The following is a 24002-nucleotide window of genomic DNA, read 5'->3' on the forward strand; positions in this document are numbered from 1 at the left end:
GTTCTAATAAGGGACGTACGATCTGCAAAATGCAGAAGGCACACGGCCGGTATCTGTGTTTTGCAGACCCCAAAACGGCTATTTGTATCTGAGCTACGGCCATGCGCATGAGCCCTTACTTGCGACTAAGTTGAAGCACCTTTGGCGGTGATTACAGACTCCAGGATTCTTGGGTATGATGCCACAAGGTTTGTACACCTGGATTTGGAGATATTCTGCCATTCTTCTCTGCAGATCCTTTCAAGCTCTGTCAGGTCGGACAGGGACCATCGGTAGACAGCAATTTTTAGGTCTCTCTAGAGATCTTCGATTGGGTTCAGGTCTTGGATCTGGCTGGGCCAGTCAAAGACATTCACAGAGTTGTCCTTAAGTCACTTTTGTGTTGTCTGTTGTTGGACGTGAGCTTAGGGCCATTGTCTTGTTGGAAGGGTAAACATTCAGCTCAGTCTGAGGTCCCAAGCACTCTGGATCAGGTTTTCATTAGGAATATCTATGTGGGACATTCCTGCTACAGCGATAATATAGTTGGCGCTTGCCAAGATCCTATATCTAAGGCGACTTTTACACTTGCGGCAGAGTGATCTGGTAAGCAGTTCAGTCACCGGAACTGCCTGCCGGATTAGGCAATCTGCATGCAAATGGACAGCATTTGTAGATGGATCTGGATGCGGATCAGTCTCACAAATGCATTGCAAGAACGGATCCGTCTGTCATACGGACAAACGGATCCGTTTCTATTTTTTTTCACATTTTTACCGGTCTGGAGCCGGCACTAATACATTCCTATGGGGAAAAAAATTACAGCATTCAGGCAAGTGTTCAGATTTTTTGGTCGGAGATAAAACCGTAGCATGCTGCGGTATGATCTCCGTCCTGAACAGTCAAAAAGACTGAACTGGAGACATCTTGATGCATCCTGAACGGATTGCTCTATATTCAGAATGCATTAGGATAAAACTGATCAGTTCTTTTCCGGTATAGAGCCCCTAGGACGGAACTCTATGCCGGAAAAGAAAACCGCTAGTGTGAAAGTACCCTTACTAGGAAGCTCATAGCTAAATATTGGCTACAATCATCTGCTCCAGGGATAACGGAATTAATAAATGTGGCGAATAATATGACTTATATGGAATGGAAAGTATATGTGAAAAGAGGCAATCTTAGGAAATTTGAGAAACAATGGAATGCTTGGATTGCCCATCCAGGGCTGGCTACTGCAACTTTGTTGCACACACAGGTGCTACCACATACAGGTTTCTAATCTACCTAGGGACAACTGGGCTGTCGGGGACTGCACGGAAGGGGGGGGGGGGGGGGGTATACAGGGTTTAAGTTGGGGAGGTGGATTCTCCACCCTTCTGTACACTTTTGTATGTTAATAAAAATCTTTAATAAACAGATCTGATTTATAAAAAAAAAGGGAATATCTCTGTGCTTTGCTCCAGTCTGCTTTTCCTCAACCCTGACCAGTCTTCCCTGTCCCAGCTGCTGAAAAACACCCCCACAGCATGACTTTGCTACCACCATGCTTCACTGTAAGGATGTACAGTGCCTGGTTTCGTCCAAACATGATGGTTAGAATTGAAGCCAAAAAATTCAATCTTGGTTTCATCAGATCTGAGAATTTCACAGGCTGAGAGTCCTTTATGGACTTTTTGTTTGCAAACTTTCATGGTCTCTTTTACTGAGGAGAGGCTTCTTCCTGGCCACTCTGCCATAAAGTCCAAGTTGGTGAAATGCTGCAGTGATGGTTGACCTTCTGGAAGATTCTTCTATCTACATACATGATCTTTGGAGCTCAGCCAGAGTGAACATTGGGTTCTTGGTCACCTCTCTTACCAAGGTCCTTCTCCCCCAATTACTTAGTTTGGTGGAGCAGCCAGCTCTAAGAACAGTCCTGGTCATTACAAACTTCTTCCATTTCTATCAAGAATTATGTGGGCCAATGTGCTCCTGGGAAATTTCAGTGCAGCAGACATTTTATGTACCCATCTCCAGGTCTGTGCCTCCACACAATCCTGTATCTGAGCTCTACAGGCAGTTCTTTCATCCTTATGGCTTAGTTTTTTCTCTGATATGCAGTCAGCTGCGAGACCTTATATACACAGGGCAGGTCTTTCCAAATCATGTCCAATCAACTGAATTTATCACAGGTGGACTACAAATCAAGGTGTAGAAACATTTAAATTATCATCAAGAGAAATGGGAGGCCCCTAGAGCTAAATTTCAAATGTCATAACAAAGGGTCTGAATACGTATGTTCAGGCAAAAATCTAGTATTTCCCTTTTAATACAAAATTCTGTTTTCACCTCATTATGGGAGATCACAAAATGTGAAAAAATTAAAGGGTCTGAAGAACTGTACATCTAGGGCTGTGTCCAAAAAAAAAAAAAACATGTTTGCGGTACTATATTTCAAAAACGCACATTTATTTCTACATATGGCTTTCCCATTAGCAGGTTTTCCCTTGAAGTTTCTTGGCCGATTGAAGACCATGTGACAATAAAAGAAAAGAAAATAAAATAAAAAAAAACAAAAAAAAAAAACACATCAACTGAGATGCTAAATGTGTATTTACAGCGATAAACCAATTGTTATAGTATTTCTAAGTATTTTTTTCCATTGCAAAGTCTTCATATGCTTTGTGTCGCCGTACAGCGCCATACGTTGTATAGCAGCTGTGCTTGATATTGCAGCTTAGCCTCATTCATATGAATGGGGATGAGCTGTGCCTAAGCTTTGTGACTGACGAATGTGATGTCACATGGCCTTGGAAGAAGCCTAAGCGCATCCTGATCAGTGGGAGTCCCCAGAGTCAGACCACAGCCGATCTCATATTGATGACCTATCCTGAGACTAGGTCATCAATATGTAAATTCCAGAGGTTTAAATGAGAACATCATATCACTAACTACAACAAATCAGCCTATAGTGACCAATGGTACATAGAAACCAAGATGACATTTCTTATACTCATTTTTCTACAGCCGATTATCTGTACATGACACCAACTTAAAAGACACCTTGGTGTAGAATGAGCATTTCATTAAGACAAGGGCACTCTGGTTGCATAACAGTTCCGTCACATTCGAGCAAAGGAGTCTCAATACTGCAGGTGAACTACTGCCTCAGCATTCACCGCGACGCAGTAAAGATAGTGGAATCAGTGAGATCCAAGTTCCTTTTACTACGTCGTTACTGACATAATGGACATCACTGTTCATCTGCTCTTTCTTGGAAGAATTCATCGAAATTCTGGGCTTTATCCTCCTCTGTTTCCTATGAGGGTGAAAAAAAAAGGAACATCTCATTTTATAGCACAGTGTTTCTAGTAATCCAAAATGCATATACACACACCACGTGTTATTTAGATGCCACGTGTTTTCTGGACGTTGTGCAAGCTGGCAATGTCCTGAGGCTTCACCAGTAAACTCTCTCCTCTGGTCTCGACAGATCATTCTATGCGTTATCAAAATTATAAGACACCACTGCATGGTGCATGCGCAGGATTGTGGTTACATGCAAAATACCATAGGGAAAAGCTAGAACTGTCAAGAGGGTTAGCAGGATTTACCGGCAAAACCTCGGACACTTCCTGGCTTGAGCAATGCCCAGCAGACACTTTGCATCTAATTTCATGAATTAATGAAACTACGACCATTAACACAGGTATGCTTTAACTTATTTCCATGTTCCTCATCTAGCGGTTTGAAAAGTTTTGCGGTTCAAAATTGATTACAGGATTCCCTTTCTGTACTTTTTTTTGTGACAAAAGCCATTGAAATCCATTGAAAAGTCAGTTAAAAAAAAAAAGTTTCATTTTATTTGCTAGTTTATTAGAGCAAAGCATGTATACCTGAGTGAGTCTGTCAATGATTGTGAAAAGATCTGTAATTACCTTATAATAACAGCTTGTCCCTTAAAAGACTGTTTCTATGGCTTGTCTGTCTTCCTTTTAGTATAAACAGAAGAGAGACACTGCACACTGCATGCCTACATTAGCCTTCAGAGTAATTAGGAGGCATGTCTCAGTAATCCAATCTGATTGGCGAGGCAGTTTTGGCCTCAGAACTGGCAGAGGAGCCATCTTGAGAAGATCCTCATATTATAGAGGTTAAAACAGCCGTAACTAAGGGAAAAACTCAAGGAAAACTGTGGTATGTGAAGAAACTAAAGATTGCTTTATGCATAATGCTGCTGTAGCAGTAACATATGCTAAAATTCATTTTTTTTTATAAAAACATGACAGTTACACTAACATTTTCTTGCCATTCTTCAGTTAACGTGTTAACCATCAAGTTTGGTTCGGCTGCATCTGTATGTACGTTTACACCTGGTATATTTTGAAAACTGTTAACTGCCTCAAAAACCAGCAGTAAAAAAAAAACACTTATTAATGTATTTTTTTTTTTTTTTTTAAAGAAAAAAAACTTTGTGTCAAAACCAGTATCAAAAATCAATTAGGGCAGGGCAGAGGATTATCTGGATATTGTGAAAGAAAAATACTGGATCCTTAAAGGGAACCTGTCACCTGGATTTTGGGTATAGAGCTGAGGACATGGGTTGCTAGATGGCCAATAGCACATCCGCAATACTCAGTCCCCATAGCTCTCTGTGCTTTTATTGTGTCAAAAAAACGAGATTATATATATATATATATATATATATATATTAATATTAGTGTAAATGAGGCTACTGACGTTTCCGGAGCCCAATACCGCCCCGCATCCTCCGAATCTCCTCCTTGCTCCCCGACGTCATAAAGCTAGAGCGCCGTAATCTCGCGATGCACGAGCTAGCGCATGCGCAGTGTCGGCAAAGTGTTCCTTCCCTGTGCTGGCATCAGCCTCAGGGAATGAACTGCGCATGCGCCAGCTCGCACATCGCGAGATTACGGCGCTCTAGCTTTGTGACGTCGGGGAGCAAGGTGGAGATTCGGAGGGCGTGGCTGGGCTCAGAGTCAGAGAACGCTGGACTCATCTCTCAAGCATGGAGGAGACAGGTCTTATCTAAGGTTAATGTACATATCTATAAAATCGTTTTTTATACACTATAAAAGCACACAGAGCTATGGGGACTGGATATTGCGGATGTGCTTGGGGCGATCTAGCAAACCATGTCCTCAGCTCTATACACAAAATCCAGGTGACAGGTTCCCTTTAATGATCTCTGCCCACAGAACATGAATTGTAGATCCTGTACAGAAACTACGATCACTATACTGCGAGTAGCCAACCAGAGCTAGATGTTGTAGTACTACTACTGTGGTTAGCAGACGATCTGAGAGCGCTCCTGTTCCTCACATTATAAACCCCGGCTGTATTTATCATTGGGTGTGTAAGTATTTCTGCTTATGACTGATGGCTGCCTGTATCACTGTCTACACAGACTCAATTCAGTTCTCTGCCTGCCACAGCTTAGGATCCCCATGCGCTAGAGAAAGCTGAAGCAGGCTGTGCATGTATTGGAGTGTTATTCTTTATGCCTCAGCTCCAGTTTCTGGATCTATACATAAATCACAGCTAAGTTCAGCATTTAAGGAGTGTAGAGAAAGCATGTAAAAGAGCTAGTGTGGGCGATAATCATTGCAGACTCTCACTGCCTAATTCAGTCACCCAGGATAGCGCTTCATTCACAGGCTCCTTCCCTGTCCGTGCCTCTTTAAGCTTTAAGAGTTGTTAATTTTGGAGCACTTTTACTTATCCAAGACAATCTGAGATTTTGTGAGAAAATTTGGAAACAATTTGCTTCTCTCAAAAACTGAATTTTTCTGCTTTTAAAATGGATAGTGATATCACATAAAATAGTAATTAACTTAACATTTCCCATATGTCTGCTTTATGTTGGCCTCATTTTGTAAAAGTGATTTAATTTTTTTGCGACGTTAGAAGGCTTTGAATTTTACAACCAATTTTTAAAATTTTCAAGAAAATTTCCCCAAAAACTTTAAAAAGGACCAATTCAGTTTTGAAGTCACTTTTTGGGACTTATGTAGTGGAAAGCACCCAAAAATGACCCCATTTTAGAATCTATACCCCTCAAGTCATTTAAAACAGATTTTACAAACTTTATTAACCCTTTACATGTTTCACAAGAATTAAAGGAAAATGGAGGTGAAATTCCAAAATCTCACTTTTTTTGCAGGTTTTACAATTTAATCCATTTTTCCTGTAAGGCAGCAAGGGATAACAGCAAAAATGATGATTACACTCCCCGGTAATCAGATTTTCAAGACGAGAGAGATATAGAGATAATATCTGCCCCCAGGGACAGGAAACCTGCAGAAATAGAAGGTGGAGCCTCTCTCCCACCTTAGTGGTTTACAGAGCGTGAAAGTGACTCCAACCTAGGTTAGTTCATCTAATTATGTATACTTTTTTTTTTTTTTTTCTCTACACCCCGTGAATCACGAAACACCAGGGAGGGAATTAGCAAGGGTGCTGTCGTGGGGTCTGGAAAATCCGATTACCGGTGAGTGTAATCATCATTTTTCCCTTCCCCCACGACAGCACCACAGAGAGGTTTCAGAGAAGAAAAATACCCCTTCCTTACGGGGGGGGCCACCACTTGCAGAACCTTCTTACCAAACAGAAGATCAGAGGCAGAATTCAGTTGGAGCCGATAGTGATGGTAGAAGGAGAAGAAGACCACATGGCAGCCTTACAGATTTGCTCAAAAGAAACATTAGCTCTTTCAGCCCATGAGGTAGAGACTGGGCGAGTAGAGTGTGCTTTCAGAGAAAGAACTTCCAGAAGAAGAGGTGTAAGCCAGTGAAATAACTGTCCTAATACATCCTGCTAGTGAACTCTTTGAGGCCACATTACCTTAATTTATGCCAGAAAAAAAAAAAAAAATGTGCGCAGAGGACTTTCTCCAATCCTTTGTTATCTCTAGGTAACATATAAGGCATCTCCTAACATCCAGGGGGTGGAAAACTCTTTCCTCCTGGTTCTTGAGTTTATCAAAAAAAAGTTGGAAGGACTATCTCCTGGAGTCTGTTGCATTTGGAAGGAACCTTAGGTAAAAAGGAAGCATCTGGTCTAAGAACTACCCTATCATCCAGGATAGACAAGGGAGGATTGATAGAGATAGCCTGAATTTCGCTGACCCTTCTCGTAGAGGTTAAAGCTACCAATAGGACTAACTTAAAAGGTAAGGAGCTTCACAGAACAAGAGGTCAATGGTTCAAAGGGACGCCTAGTCAAAGCATATAATACTAGATTTATGTCCCACGGGGGAATCCTGGGCCCCTTAATTCTATCTACTGCTTTAAAGACCCTTACCACCCAGGGGTCAATAGTAAAATTTAGACCAAAGAAACTTGAACTTTCAGAGTGTTCTTTGCTAACCCCAGAGACAAACCCCTCTGGAGAAACTCCAGGATCTGAATGACCGAAGGCTGAGGGCAAGGAACCTGCCTTGATCCCTGAAAATTCTAAGAATTTTTTCCAAACCCTAGCATAGATGGAAACGGACACAGCTTTCCTACTTTTTAGTAAGGTGGATACTAGAGCTTCCAAAAAACCCTGTCTAATCAATAATGAACTTTCGAATTCCAGGCCGTAAGGTGTAGGCCCCTGACATTTGGATGACAAACTGGGCCCTGCATCAGACGGTCCGGGATCTCCGGAAGAATCCAGGGGTCTGTTATTGACATGGACCTCAGGAGAGAGAACCATGCCCTTCTCGGCCAGAAGGTGGCTATCAATCATTCTTGCACCCTAGTCTCTGATCTTTTTGAGAACTAGAGGAATAATCTGGAAGGGAGGAAAAGCGTAGCCTAAGGGGAAAACCCATTTCTAAAAAAGAGCATTCACCCCATCTGGGAATTGTCTCGGGTTGAGAGAGCAAAACCTCTCCACCTTTCTGTTTATTCTGGTGGGAAAAAGATTGATGGATGGGGGCCCTCAGAGCCTGACTATCTCCGAAAAACTGAAGGGTTCAGAAACCACTCCCCGTCTCAGCTGATGACGGCTCAGGAAGTTCGCCTGGAAGTTCTCCTTGCCTCTTCTGTGGGGAGCAGAAATATGACTGATCTTCTGCTCCAGATTTTGGAACAATGGATATGCTTCTTTCATGAGGGAAACCGATTTTGTTCCCCCTGATGATTTATGTAAGCTACAGCTGACTGTCTGAGATTATACTCACATGTTTTAAATGAATAAAGGGTATTGCTGCCTCCAAAGCCAGTCTTATAGCCAGCAACTCTTTTCTGTTTGAGGAGAATGTTTACTGTACAGGTGACCACTGTCCTTGAATGATCTAGTCCAAGAAATTTGCCCCCCATCCCCAAGGGCTGGCATCTGTCATCAAAACCACTGGATGGGAACGACTCCAAGGAATCCCCCGACTTAGATTTGTGCTGTCTTCCCACCAGGACAGATCTTATAATGTTTTCCTTGAAATTACCACCCTTGAGTCCAGAGATCCCCCACTCTTCTTTAGTGCTAGAAGAATCTCTGCCTGTAGCTGCCGAGCATGAAACTGAGCCAATTCTACCACTGGAATACAGGAGGTCAGTGACCCCAGGGCTGACATGGCTTTCCGAATAGTAAGGCTCTGAGAGGATTTCAGCATCTGCAACTTTGTATGGACACGGGATATCTTTTCTTTGGTCAGAAAAACTCTCTGGACTACCAAATCCAAGAGAAGACCCAAAAACACCTGGCGAGTTTCCGGCACAATTCAGGATTTTTTTTTAGATATATCATCCAGCCTAAATCTTCCAAAATTCCCATCACCTTTAGCACCGCCATCATACAGTCCCGCTGAGAGCCTGCTATAATTAGAAAGTCGTCCAGATAGGGCAGGAATAAAATGCTCTCTTTCCTTATAAATGAGGCTACTTCTGCTATCACCTTCGTAAATATTCTGGGGGCCATAGAGAGGCCAAACGGAAGTGCCTGAAACTGAAGGTGACAAATATTTCCTTCGCCACTCTGAGGAACTGCTGATGCAAAGGGTGTAAAGGAACGTGATAATACAAGTCTTTTAGATCTAAGACTGCCATAAAAACTATTGGGATACAGTAGATGAACTGCTGATTTTACTGTCTCCGTCTTGAATTTTCTTTAAAAAAAAAAGGTATTTGTTTAGTTGTTTTAGGTTTATAACCGTGTGGAAAGAGTTGCCTGGTTTTCCCCCTAGAAAAATAGGAGTAGAACCCCTTTTTCTGTTCTTCCACTGAAAATGGAATTAGAACCTGCTTCTCCAACAGCTCTAAGACTTCTACCTCCATAGCAGACAATCCTAGTGGCGAACCTTGAGCCTTTGTGACCACAAATTTCTGTAGGGGTTTTGAACAAAAATCCAACCTTAAACCTTCTCCTATGAGCCCCTGGATCCATTTTCCTGCTACTTTTTCCCATGCTGGAAGAAAGAACCTCAGTCTTCCTCCCACAGCACCCCTGGCGTCATTGCTGAGGCAGTTTCTTAGGCTGGGAAGAGGAACCTCCAAACAGAAAGCCTTAACCCCCGAAACCTTTAGATCGAAAACTTTGGTTTTTGTCGCTATTTTGACATCTTCCCCGAAATCTAGATGAAGAACGAAAGGGACGTCTGGATCTGGAAAAGGAGGTTGAAGAATAACCTGGAGAAAGACCAGGAAATTTTCCTATCAGCAGCTTTCTCCAAAAGGGAATCTAAAAATCAGGCCCAAACAAAAACTCTCCCTGACAAGGAATACTGCACAATCTTTGCTTTGAAGACAAATCACCCCCCTTTCCAATTTTTCAACCAGAGTGCTCTGCGAGCAGAATTGGAAAGGTAGGATGCCTTTGCACCAGTTTGACTGAATCTACAGAAGCATCCGCAATGAAAACAGCCGCCTTCTGTAAAGTGAGCAAGGAGGTTAGAATTTGCTCTCTAGGACACTTATCACTTAGGGTACTTTCACACTACTGTTTTTGTTTTCCGGTATCGAGTTCCGTCACAGGTGCTCAATACCGGAAAAAAATAAAAGATCAGTTTTACCCTAATGCATTCTGAATGGAGAGCATTCCATTCAGGATGCATTAGTTCAGTATGCTGCAGTTTTATCTCCGGCCAAAAATACTGAACACTTTATGGAATGCCATTGAAATACATTAATGCCGGATCCGGCCCCAAGTGTCCAAACGTATCCAGCAAAAATCCAGCAAAACGTATCCAGCTTTCCGGTCTGCGCATGCGCATACCTTTAAAAATGCAACAACAAAAAAAACAATACCGGATCAGTTTTACCCTAATGCATTCTGAATGGAGAGCATTCCGTTTCAGGATGCATTAGTTCAGTCCCTCTTAAGTTTTTTGGACTGAGAAAATACAGCAGTATGCTGCAGTTTTATCTCCGGCCACAAATACTGAACACTTGCTGGAATGCCATTGAAATGCATTAAAGCCGGATCCGGACCCAAATGTTCCAGCAAAACTTATCCGGCTTTCCGGTCTGCACATGCGCAGACCTTTAAAAATGCAAAAAAAAAAAATACCAGATGCGTTTTTCCAGATGACACCGGAGAGACGGATTCGGTATTTCAATGCATTTGTCAGACGGATCCGCATCCAGATCCGTCTGACAAATGCATCCGCTTGCGTCCGGATTGCCTGCCGGAATTCTCTGCCGCAAGTGTGAAAGTACACTAATCTGACATTCTAAACGTTCCAACCAGATAATCGTGGATCTGGCCGTAACCGTTATCGCAATATTCGGTCTAAACACGGAAGCCGCTGCTTGGAATCTACTTTATTTAATGGATCCTTTAGGAACCCCATATCTTCGAACGGTAGGAAAGACTTTTTTTTAGAAATCTTTGATATAGCTACGTCAATCTTTGGCGCTCTATCCCAAGAAGAAGAGGCCTCTTCTTTAACCTCCCTGGCGGTACGATATCTTCATTAATTTTGTACCTGAAGCGGTACAAACTTCCAGAGCTGTGGCTGAAGTTCGCTGCCGTGCTCCGAAATGCGGATAGCACACTGTGTGCTGTCCGCATCATCCGTGCGCCGTTCAAATTAACTCACGTGTCCCGAGTGTGGCTCGCATTACCGCTGCTTTGCAGTGTATGTGACCCCGAGCCACACTCAGGATTACCGCTAAGGAGGTTAAAGGGAGTACTTTCTTTTAAAACTTTAGGGAATTAATGCCTTTTTATCAGGTTTACCACTCTGTTTATGAGGCCAAAACACTTTTATGTACAGGAAACATCTATGCCTCCTTTCCTTCATCATCTTCAACATCTTCTTAAATCCAGAGTAGAACGAATAGCTTTCAATAATTTGTCAGTATCTTCTACAGAAATAAAGCTCAACCCCTCCATATCATCTTCAGAGGATGAGTCGTATGTTTTCCACCACTTCCTCACTATCAACTGTAGAATCCATATCTGATAACCAGCCTTCCGCAGACTTTTTCTGACGTTTACAGGATTTCAAGGAACCTTTTCACCTCTGGACCTAATGAGTATTTTTACATTCTTTAAAAAACATGGAGATACCTATGCTACTATACATTGTTGGCAAAGCTTCTTAGTATATGAGGAAGATAAGGGACATCCACATAACGCACATTCTTTATTTCTTTCAGCCAAAACTTTCTTAGGCCTTGTCTAAAGTAAAGAAATAACCAAATATCAACACAGTATCACTTGTTGGGCACTTATCCACTCATTCCAAAACAGAACCGGTACAAGGATCTCCCATTCTGCCGGATCAGGCCTCTTTTCCTCATCCATTGCATCCAATCAGGACTATCTTATAATGTAAAGGAAAGAGCAGATGAGGGGAATCAAGACTCGTCTCTCCAACCCTCACATAGAGGACCCAGGAGATAGAGGAGGATAAAGAGAATATATATCTCAATATAGGGAAGCAGGAGTACCAGCAGAATAGGAATCTAGGTGAGAGCAGTCAGAGAAAAAACGCCGGCACACCACCGGCCATCTTGAGCTTTTTAAACTGCTCCTGCCCCCTCCTCCCAGAAGGCCAGCACATCTAGAACGCAAATCCAGCCACATGTTCAAACCGGAAGTATGTCATGTGGAACGCACGCTCCGCCGGAAGTGAAGTCCATCGAAACACTCACGCTCTCTCCCTGTTTGGACGAGCACGCTGAGGGGAGGCTCCGGAAGACATGTTTCCCCATGGATTAGGGCCACATGCGGTGGAACGCAACACCCCCTCCTGGGGCTGCTTCCTTTGATCTTTTAACTCCGGACATCGCGTGGCCTCACTCCCCTGGAGGAGCACACGCACCTGCCGCAAGAACCAAGTGGAAGCACCGGACAACCACCGGCTCCTAGGGTCCTGCCAGCCCATCCTCTGGGCGACAGACCCCAGCAGGTTTACTACCACCTAGTCCTCCAGAACATATCTGGGACTTCCAGACTAGCGGTACTGACCTGAAAATAAAACAGCAGGTCTCGCACTCCAGGGACAGGAAGCCACTGAGGTGGGAGAGAGGCTCCACCTTTTTATTCTGCAGGTTTCCTGTCCCTGGGGGCGGATCCTCTCTCTCTCTCTCTGAGGTGCTGTCGTGGGGACGGGAGAAAAAACCCTCCATATTTATTATCCTGATTCTGCAGTTTACAGAAACACCCCATGTGTGTTTGTAAAAAGCTGTTTGGCAAGACGGCAGGGCTCAGAAGGGAAGGAGAACCATATGTTTTTTCGAGGGCAGATTTTGCTGGAATGGTTTTTAGGTGCAATGTCATAAGTGAAGAGTACGCAAGGTACCTCTACAATAGAAACCCCCAAAAAAGTGACCCCATTTTGGAACCTACACCGCTCAAGTAAATTTAATGAGGGGTATTCTGACCACCTTGACCTCAAAGGCGTTTGGGCAGACTAGATGGGCAAAATGGTTCTCATACAATTTACACTTGGCTGTGGAAATGACAATTTAAAATTCTTCCAATAAAATGTTGCATACGCTCCCCATTTTTCATTTTCACAAGGGGAACAGCAGACAAGGCACCCCAAATTGTGTTAAGCATTTTCTCCTGAACACGGCAACGCACCATATTTAGTCGTAAATTGCTGTTTGGGCACACGGCAGGGATCAGAAGAGAAGGAGCGCCATATGGTTCTTGGAGAGCAGATTTTGGTGGAAAGGTCATGTTGCTACTAATCAGCCTCTGGAGACCAGTACAGCCTTTTTCTAACAACGGTATATTTTATTTTTCTCTCAACGAAGCTTTATCATTGGTTTTATTTTGGGGTACATATGATTTTTTGATTGCATTTTGGGAAGCAGGAAAAAAAAAAGGCAACAACTCTAACATTGCTTTTTGGGTTTTGTTATTTTAGCGAAAACCGTGTAGAAAAAACTGACGTTATGTTTATTCTGCTGGTCAGTACGATTACAGTGATACCAATTTTATATAGTTTTTTTTAAGTTTTGCCACTTTTACACAAAATATTTTTAAAGAAAAATCCTGTTTTTGTGTCACCAATTTCTGAGTGCCATATTTATTTTTTTATGCAGATCATTTTGTGTGGGGGCTCATTTTCTGCAGGATGGGTTGAGGTTTTCATTGGTACTATGTTGTTGTACATAGTACTTTTTGATTGCTTGCTACACTTTTTGTAAGGCATGGTGACAAGAAAAATGTTTTGACAGTTTTTTGTGGTACGGTGTTCATCTGACGGGGTAGATCATGTGATGATATTTCTATATAGCTGGTTGTTATGGTCGTATACCTAATATGTCCATTTCTTTTTCCTTTTTTTCAATCTTTTTAAAATAAAAAAAATAGTTTTTGTGTTGCCATTTTCCGAGAGCCCTATTTTTCTGCCGATCGTCTTGTGTGAGGGCTAGTTTTTTTACGGGATGAGTTGACTTTTTCATTGGTACCATTTAGTGTACATAGTACTTTTTGATTGCTCACTGTTAGGCTGCTTCACACGAGCGTGTCCGGATTAGTTTCCGGATGCGTCCCGGTGTGTTGCGGCAACCCGCGCGAGTAGGAATGCAATTGCAGTCAGTTTTGACTGCGATTGCGTTCCGATGTTCAGTTTTTTATCGTGCGTGTGCAATGTGTTTTGCACGCGCGTGATAAAAAACCGACTGTGGTACCCAGACCCGAACTTCTTCACAGAAGTTCAGGTTTGGGTTCGGTGTTGTGTAGATGTTATTATTTTCCCTTATAACATGGTTATAAGGGAAAATTATAGCATTCTGAAAACAGAATGCATAGTAAGTGATCAGTTGAGGGTTAAAAAAAATTAAAAAAATTAACTTACCTTCTCCGTTTGTTCGCTTAAGTCCCGGTCTCTCTTTACTTCTCAAAAGATAAACTATGGGCCTAAAGGACCTTGGTGACGTCAGATCACATGCTCCAATCACATGGTCTATCACCGCGGTGATGGACCATGTGATTGGAGCATGTGATCTTACGTCACCAAAGGTCCTTTAGCCCATAGTTTATCTTTTGAGAAGTAAAGAAGAGACCGGGACTTACGCGAACAAACGGAGAAGGTGAGTTAATTTTTTTAATTTTTTTAACCCTCAACTGATCACTTACTATGCATTCTGTTTTCAGAATGCTATTATTTTCCCTTATAACCATGTTATAAGGGAAAATAATACAGTGAATAGACTGTCACCTAGCAACCATGCGTGAAAATCGCACAGCATCCGCACTTGCTTGCGGATGCTTGCAATTTTCACGCAACCCCATTCACTTCTATGGGGCCTGCGTTGCGTGAAAAACGCAGAATATAGAGCATGCTGCGATTTTCACGCAACGCATAAGTGATGCGTGAAAATCATCGCTCATCTGAACAGCCCCATTGAAATGAATGGGTCCAGATTCAGTGCGGGTGCAATGCGTTCACCTACCGCATTGCACCCGCGCGGAAATCTCGCCCGTGTGAACGCAGCCTTAAGCTTTTTGTAAGGCAAGGTGACAAAAAAAAAACTGCTATTTTGACACATTTTTTATTTTTTTACCACGTTCACCTGACAAGGTAGATCATGTGCTATTTTGATAGAGCCGGTTTTAATGGACACAGCAATAACCAATATAATTTAATTTTTCTACTGAACGTCTTGTGTTGGAGCTTTTTTTGCGGGATAAGTTAACGTTTCCATTGGTAACATTTTGGGGTATATAGTATTTTTTGATCACTGTCAATGTGATAAAAAAAAAAAAACTATTTTGGTAGAACATGAGATATTTTTATAGAGCCGGTCACTACGGAGGTGGCAATACCTAATATGTCTATTTTTATTTATTATTGTACTTTCAGGTTCTGATCCCTGTTTCAATGCAGTACAATACATGCTGTGTTGTGCTGCATTATCTGTCCGTGTATTACACTGACAGTTTGTCTATGAGACCCAACCTGGGGGCTGGGCCTTTTAGGCCTCTGTAGCTGCCAGGTCCCAAGGCCTTGGCAAGGCTTGGGACTGCCACAGCGACCGCCGGGACCCTGCCACTTCAGTGCGGGGACCTGAAGGGGCGAGAGAGGGAGTCCCCTCCCTCTGTGAATCTCCTATATGCCACGGTCAGCATTGACCGCAGCATATAAAGGGTTAATCCACTGGTATCTGTGTTTACACCAATGCTGGAGGATACAGTAACAGCCGCTGATCAAGACAAAGCTTTGTGGGGACGGGATTAACCACAGGACAAGAATGCTCCTCCTAATGTGGGAAGCATCCACTGTTTAGGACGAGTATTCTCATCCTGGGTAATTAAGGGATTAAACTGTGGTAGAAAAGTTGTCATTACTGCATGGAAATTGGAGGACACTCCACGCCTGACACATTGAACAGACCTGGTTAACACAAGTTCCTTTATACAAAGATACTATATATGCAAAGGTCTTCTTCTCAAGCATTGGATAAAATATGGAGCTTATGGACAGACTGCTCCTCAAAGGCAACTGATCCATAACCACCTACTCTTTTCTTCTACTCACATGGGAGTGTTGCAGGTCGGAGATATCCTTCGCATACCATATGAGCACTGGGTAGAGCGCTTGTGTGCATGTATATGTGGGTGCTCACTCTGGTTATATTGCAAATGACAAACCTACCCTTGGTTCTTTAAACTCCAGGTCTTCCCCATATTGTATAGCAAAATCTATATGTTGGAGGACGATGTTAATGCATTCTTCATCTGATCGGTCAAATGGTAGGAACCGAACCATGCTGTAATCATCAATCTAGTGCATTCAACAGACAAAAAGGAAAAGAAAAATCACAAAATGTATCACATTAGTTACATATTTTCCATGTTCTCGGCACAATGGACACCAGAACTAGATCTTAGGGCAACCAAATAAAGGCTGGTAGCTGTAGAGGGACACAAGTATACTAACCTTTGGCCATTTAGCTGAAATATTCCATGGCTGAATGCACACTACTACAGACAGAAAATACGAATTAAAGGAGTATTCCGGGTTTAAGATATTGATGATCTATCCCCCCGATATCCCCAACAATCAGCCGTTTGCAGCAACCTCCAGCAACGGAACTAACACAGAGGAGGCGGTCCTATCCGTGATTGACAGCTCTCTCTGTATGCACAGTCATAGAGGTAAGGTGGTCAATCACCGATAGGTCCGCCTCCTTGATTTCAAAGCCCAAAATGAGCAAGAATATAAATTGTATGAAATACAACATATACTGAATAAACTATATACCAATCTGCTAAGCTCCTCATGCTCTATAACATGCTGCCTGCAGCTCAGAAATCATGTTCAACGTGACAGGTTCCCATAAATAGTATTTGCTGGAGGCGACCGCCTCCAGAGTTAAGGTAAAGTCCTGCAAGTTTCCCAGCAAGGAACTTTACCATTAAAATCTTAGGGTACTTTCACACTAGCGTTTTTGCTGGATCCGGCAGGGTTCAGCAAAAACACTTCTGTTACTGATAATACAACCATTATGAACGGATCCGGTTGTATTATCTTTAACATACCCAAGACGGATCCGTCATAAACTCCATTGAAAGTCAATGGGGCACGGACCAGTTTTCTATTGTCTCAGATTGTGTTAAAGAAAACGGATCCGTCCCCATTGACTTGCATTGTGGATCTTGACTGATCCATCTTGCTCCGCATCCCAGGATGGAAAGCGTTCTCCGGTATGAGAACGGGACGGAATGCATATTGGAGCATTCCGTTCTGTCCAGTTTACTTTTGTCCCTATTGACAATGAATGGGGACAAAACCGAAGTGTTTTTTTCTGGTATTGAGACCCTATGATTGATCTCAAAAAATATTAACGCTAGTGTGAAAGTAGCCTTAACTATTTGAAAACAGTGCTGGTTTGAAGCCAGTCCATGGGACGTACCCTAAGCAGAAAGGATATAAAAAAATATTAAGAATGTCATAACTTACCAATTCACAAATTGCTTTTGTTAACTTCTTAAATTTCTTGCTCCTCAGCTTACCTGTTGAGTCTTCTATCATGGAATACATGTCTGGGTCTAGAAACCTATAACAAGTAAGAGCAATGTGTTGAGGTACAAAAGAATCTTTCCTACACATGACATATTGACAAGTAAGACTGTTTTTACTCTTACTTTTCTATTTCCTTTTTAGCCTTCTTGCTCAATAAATCCATCTTGGTCATGATGTTGCATTGTGGTATCTCCAAAGAGACCATGGCACTCAGGGCAGCCATGGCACCAGAAATAAACTAAAAGAAAAAACAAACAGCTAGTAAAATAGCCTTCCAATGCCATTCTCCTGCTTGGACATGAGACACGCTAGCTAACTGCATGATGACCTGTCCCTCACCAACTTACCATTGGCATCTCTCCATGGTCAATGTCAGACTGAGCAGGAGAATGGAATTTAGGTTGGTACTAAGACTGCAGAAGATGCTGATGACACCTTCAGGGCATGACGTGGCAACATTAAGAAATGGTTAGATTTCTGACTGTTGATTTCCCTGTTTGGATGTAAAACATACCTTGAAAGACTCCACCATGAATTGAGAATCAACCAGGAAGACTCCACAGACTCTGAACTCCCACTGCTGAAGCTGCTCCACCAGGTACTTCATAACTGGCAGATGCGTGTATAGTTCTATTTGACCTGGTAAATTAATAAAAGCTAATTAAAACTGAACTAGTACAGTCATAGCAAAGTCTTTTTCCCCCACAGTATACACAATGAGTCAACACCGTCAAATTTGGGGGGGGGATCCTCTCATTAGGACATTTCATATGTTAGGGTAGAACAAGACATCTTGGGCAGACAAGAACCAGCTCCAATGCAGCCGAAAACCAAGCACCCATGCAAGAAGCAGCTGTTTTCTATCAGTGTTCATCACTTGCCTATTATTAATAGCAGCATGTTTTTATAGATCTGCCTGCAAAACAGTGTGGCCATTAAAGGGGTTATCCCATCATAATGATCACTGTTAAATCTGTTAATGATTTGACAGTGATCATTTTTGTAAATATACTTTATTAACAAATTCCCACCAATTAGGAGAAAATTCATCCCCACTTACCTTATTGTTGTGACTCGGTCTCCCCTGGTTACGACCACCGCTCTTCCGCAAGATCCCGATGGTCGCGCTTGCCCAGAAGACTTCTTCTTTTCTCCCGGCCGGGCCACTCGCTGTCCTGAACGCACACGCTGCCGCGCATGCGCGACGGTGACTTCTTCCCGGCCAGAATAGTACAGAGCTGCGAACGCGCACGCCGGCTCTGTACTATACTGGCCAGAAATAAGTCACATTGCGCATGCGCGGCAGCGTGCGCGTTCAGTCCAGCGCGCGGCCCGGCCGGGAGAAGACTTCAATCAAGATGAAGCCCGCCCCCAGCCAGAATCCAGGAAGTGAACGCGCGGTGGCAGCAGGTAAGTATGAAACTGCTAAGTGGGATAACCCCTTTAAAGGGATCGTCCCACCATAACTTATCTCCTGTCCACACAGTATCTGATAGGTGGGGGTCTGACCACTGGGACCCACAACGATTACAAGAATGAGGTGCTAGGTTTTTCCTGAGTGAATGGAGGAGCGGTTACGCATGCCGCAAACTCTATGGGACTGTCAGAGATAACGGAGCAATGTACTCTTTGGCAGTCCCATAGAGTTAAACGCAAAGACAGTATATAATTACTCCAGCACCTTATTCTTGTGGTGGGTGGGGGTCCTTACAGTTGGACCCCCACTGGATCAGATACTTATACCTTACCATGTGGAAAGAAAATTAGTTTTTATGCTGGGACAACCCTTTTAACAAGAAGCAGGAAGGTGACAGTATATGACAATGTGATAGAAAGCAGCTGCAGCTTGCATGGCGGTTCCATCGCAACTGCCCAGCAGCTGTCATTTCTGGTCCTGCCCTTACTGAGAGAGATGCATCCAGTGATAACATATGATTAGAAGGTGAAAGAGCTACTAGAACCCTGAGAATCTGCTAGTCACTGAAAAGGATTGGTGGGGCGCTCTAAGCATTACATTTAATGCACATGACCATATTTTTATCCATATGCTATCCATTTTTTGCGGATAATACACTGACCCATTCATTTCTGGAACGTATCTGTACTTTGCAGACCAGAATGCGGAAACAGCCTTAATCTATTGGTGTGGATGCTGCTGCGATGTACTGTACTATAGAGCGCATATACAATCACCTGGGCAGTCAAACAGTATATAATCATCTTCAGTGTGGCCCAAGCAGCTCTCCAGCCAGTCAAAGTTATTAGCAAAATACTCCATACAATACACTAGTCCGCCATTAGGACCAAACCGCAGGGATCCATCTTCCATCACATCATCTACTTCGATGAGCTCTCGGATATCTGAATTAGCATAAAAAAAAAGAAAAAAGAAAAAAGTAACTAACATAGAAATGTTAACCATTTTCACCACTTAAAGGGGTATTCCAGGAAGGCCTATTATACGCAGTGTAGTTCCGATGCCGGGAAATACATAGCTCCGTCTAGGGCTGCAGTTATCGATTATTTTAGTAATCAAGTATTCTACCGATTACGCTAATAAGAAAAAAAATTAATTAAAAGAATGTTTTCTATAAAAACTCATCAGCCCCCCTGCAATCAGTTCCTCCCAGTGCCATGAGTTGCTCCCCCCCAGTTCCCCCTCTAATGGAATTAGCTCCTCCAGCAGTGCCACATGTTCCCCCTCCAATGCCACCAGCTCCCCCACTCCCCCTCCTAGCCCTGAGTGCCCAGCTGCAGCGCCAGTGAACTAAAATACATACGTGTAGGGGTGATGCTGACACTCCAGAGATCTTCTATCCTCTTCTGCATGCGCTGCACTGGGACCTGAAGTCACACAGCATCAGTCAAGTGCACGCTTTACGTGCACTACGTCCTGACGATGTGTGTAGGTCAGGATCCAGTGCAGCGGGCAGGCGGGTGACCACGGAGCGCGAGTAATAGCAAGTGCTTCACTCATACTCTATGGTCACATGGCACAAACGAATCATCAATGCAAAAAATTTGTGTTGAGTTAATCGATTAATTTGAGTAATTGTTTCAGCCCTAGCTCCGTCTATTGGTTACTACAGCGCTGCTCCCACTGAAGTAAAAACGCAAAAAAAGCGCAGATTGTTACACTCCCCTCCAATCAGATATTGATGGCCTATTTTGGGAGTATTAATAGTTTTGGGGGGTTTTTAGTTTGATTTGGAGAAAACTGACTACCAATTTTTCCCCAAGTTTTTTTCCCCAAACTATAGCTCTTTATTTGCAAAACAAAGACTTTGCCTGAACGGGGGGCAGTGGCTATGACAATGACTTCGGGTTTTTTTCTTACTTGTATTTCACTTTTTTAAATATATTTTTGGCACATAATATGTCCACCAGACTGTGCTATTCTTGCTGTCAAAATGACTGTGAAGCTCGAAAGAACCCTATAGCATCAACAGAACCTAATCCTATTGAATAAAACTGCGGTCAGACTTCTCCCAGCCTGAAATAACTCAAAACTTGAACATAAGATATTCTTTCAGTTAAAGGGGTGGTCCAAGATAATAAAAAATTACGCACAAGCCACCAAATGGTGTAAATAAATTAAGCCATACTTATATCATTTTCTCCTGCACCACCGGTCCCATCCTCCTGCTTCTTACAGACTGCAATGGTGCGTGTAGGTATATGGCACGTCACCACTGCAGCCTATCACTGTCCTATGCAGCATACTGCATAATGACAGACAAAGCTAAGTATTCCATGATTTTTTTTAATTTTTTTTTTTACTGTACAGCATTTGGGGGAATATCCGGACAGCTTCTTTAAAGAGTAAAATAAAAGTTAACATTCTCCCTTCTAATAAGGGGTGGATTTAGTTTGGGGACCTTGACATTCCCCTCAGACTAGACCTCCCAATCCAGATTTTATTTGTATCTGCGTCCTCAGGATGCAAATACAGGAGACAACAATGATGGAGCAGCAGGAAGCCGCCAGCTCCCCGCTCCACCATTCGCTCAATGACCAATCAGAAGCACGACGCAGGCAGGCCGAATGACACCACTGCATACTGCCTGCTACATGCCAGTGCGGGACATAGTAGAAAGGGGGACACACCAGCCATGAGAGGGGAAGGGTCAGACCCAGTGATCCTCCACAAGAGCAGCTGAGAAATCTGTATGCTATCTGTGGTGTTACATAGGACTGCACATAATATCTACTACATTATCTGTGCTCAGAGTTATTACTGTGTTATCCGTAGTGTTACATAGGACTGCAGGTAATATCTACTACATTATCTGTACTTAGAGTTATCAGTGTTACATAGGACTTACATAGGACTGCATTTAATATCCGCTACATTATCTGTACTCCGAGAGCTATCAGTGCTACCTACTTTCACACTAGCGTTTTTTTGCGGATCCGTCATGGATGTGTAAAAACACTTCCGTTACAATAATACAACCGCATGCATCCGTCATGAACGGATCCAGATGTATTATGTCTTCTATAGCCCTGACGGATGTGTCTTAAACACCATTGAAAGTCAAGGAGGGACGGATCCGTTTTCTATGTGCCAGATAACTGATCCGTCCCCATTGACTTACATTGCGTGTCAGGACAGATCCGTTTGGCTCCACTTCGTCAGGCGGACAGCAAAACGCTGCAGGCAGCCTCCGGAGCGGAATGGAGACTGATCAGAGGCAAACTGATGCATTCTGAGAGGATCCTTTACAATTCAGAATGCATTAGGGCAAAACTGATCCGTTTTGGAACGCTTGTGAGAGCCCTGAACGGATCTCAGAAACGGAGAGCCAAAACGCTAGTGTAAAAGTAGCCTTATCTGTGGTGTTACATAGGACTGCAGGTAACATTTACTAAAGCATAAACAAACACAATGCAACAGCACTCTGCAAACAGTGTCATACTCACTATAGGACATTTAAAATGCTAATGCTGAGTTATAAATGTTAGATTCTTGGCAAATACATTTTGTACAAAATAATTTGTGCCTGTCTACCAGCAACAAGGTGATCTCTTTAGGACAGGAACCTACGCTAAATACTACCTCCGCTGGTGCCATACTGGCCTCCATTAAATTCAGGGAACACAGGTTCCACATGCAACAGCTGACTATGTGACAAGGTGTTTCTATGATCCACTTTTATTTTCTATCCTCTGATGATCATGTGGTAAACATACAGACTCATTTATCAAAACCATCTAACAGAGAAACTGTCGGCCTGAGCAATCAGAGCTCACCTTTTAGTTCTTGAGCGTTCTGAAAAAAATGAAGGGCGAGCTCTGATTGGTTGCTATGGTTTTTTATCCAGAGGGTTGGTCATCAGTAAAAAAGAGATCTCGGAAAACCCTTTTAATCTTTGCATAGTTAATATACATAGTCTGCTGAACTTTTACACAACTTACCTGCCATGACTGGATAGTCAAAGTATTCTGCCGCAGGGTCCAGATTGACAACTTGCACCGACCTGTTCAGGGTCTCGCAGTGCTGGACCATGGTGGAACAGTAGGTGCTCTGCAGCAAGACAAAGAAGGGTCAATAATGTAACAGAGCAAGGTGGAGTGTATGACAACATGAGGCGGCTCCGTACACGGCTGACACCCGTCTACTGTGGCCTCTGCAGGAGATACCTCCAGCCCCCACTGATGCCACAGGACCTCCCAGCATCTGTGCAGGGAGGGAGGGGGCTCTCCGATCAGGCAGGGTCCTGACTGGTTGTCATGGCAGCCAGGGGCCTTCTGAAGAATGCAGGTAAAAATCACTATTCACAGCAATACAGAAGTACAATATAATATAATAAAAATGTACATTTCCAGAACTGGTCTGGTCCTGTTAGGTGTAAAGCCACTTCTGAAGCATATGGTTTTCCACCTGTTGTAAAACTACAATTCCCAGCATGCCTTGACATAATGTATTGTGCCACATGTATCAATATAGTATACATGGTGCACTAATAACGTGGTATTGCAGTCTTATGCACAGCACAATGACATGTAGCTGCTGTACTTTGGGTTTCTTAACCATTTTCAACACCTCTGCTTGCTTTTACTCAATACATTTATAGGCCTCCTACTAGCCAAGGTTTTGTTACAACGGTACCAGTCAAGGCAATCCTCTGTGAGCTCAACAGAAGTATATGTGCGGCTGCCTAGACTGGATACAACGCAGTATAAAAATGTTTCCATTCACGGACAGCAAGCAGAGATCTTAAGAAACGTGAAAGTAAATTAGTAAGACGTATAACATATTTTACTCATGTCAGCCAGTGTGTGCTGACTGATGAAACGATCACATCAGGGACCCGCACTATGCCGCCTCCATACAACTAGTACTAGTGATGCTCACCTTCCCGCTGCCCGCCGGCCCCATCACGAGCTGCGCGTAGCGAGGCATGCTGTCCGCACTGTACACCGGCCGGGCATGAAGTTGGAGCGACAGCCAGTGTTTACACGTAACTTCACTTCCGGGACACTACGGTGGCCGTGAGGGAACAAACTAAATGTGGCATTATGTCCGGAATACGAAAGTCACAAAGTAATTCGGCAAATCCTATAGGTGGGCGAACAACACGTGACAGGTCCGCGGTTCCCGGAGCTA

The 24002-nt window shown here is 43.1% G+C and overlaps 1 protein-coding gene across 1 annotated transcript; it reads right to left on the bottom strand.

Moving 5' to 3' along the window:
* Window positions 1-2556: 2556 nt before the first annotated feature.
* On the bottom strand, window positions 2557-23986 carry GPN3 (GPN-loop GTPase 3). Its single transcript, XM_040416078.1, has 8 exons — window positions 23751-23986; window positions 22811-22919; window positions 19586-19753; window positions 17907-18031; window positions 17515-17630; window positions 17330-17426; window positions 16022-16150; window positions 2557-3280 (listed from the first exon to the last, which is right to left on the bottom strand). Exons 1-8 carry the CDS (start codon window positions 23796-23798, stop codon window positions 3215-3217), a joined length of 858 nt encoding a protein of 285 aa, XP_040272012.1. The 5' UTR covers window positions 23799-23986; the 3' UTR covers window positions 2557-3214.
* Window positions 23987-24002: the final 16 nt, after the last annotated feature.

Source organism: Bufo bufo, chromosome 2 (assembly GCF_905171765.1).
Source record: "Bufo bufo chromosome 2, aBufBuf1.1, whole genome shotgun sequence".
NCBI lineage: Eukaryota > Metazoa > Chordata > Amphibia > Anura > Bufonidae > Bufo > Bufo bufo.

Excerpts from the sequence above, each read along its gene's own strand:
- GPN3 (XM_040416078.1), bottom strand. The coding sequence starts at position 23,798 with ATGCCTCGCTACGCGCAGCTCGTGATGGGGCCGGCGGGCAGCGGGAAG. Across the intron at positions 19,754-22,810 it reads TGACTATCCAGTCATGGCAG|ATATCCGAGAGCTCATCGAA; the intron begins GTAAGTTGTGTA and ends ATGCTAATTCAG. Across the intron at positions 18,032-19,585 it reads TATACTGTTTGACTGCCCAG|GTCAAATAGAACTATACACG; the intron begins GTGATTGTATAT and ends TTAATTTACCAG.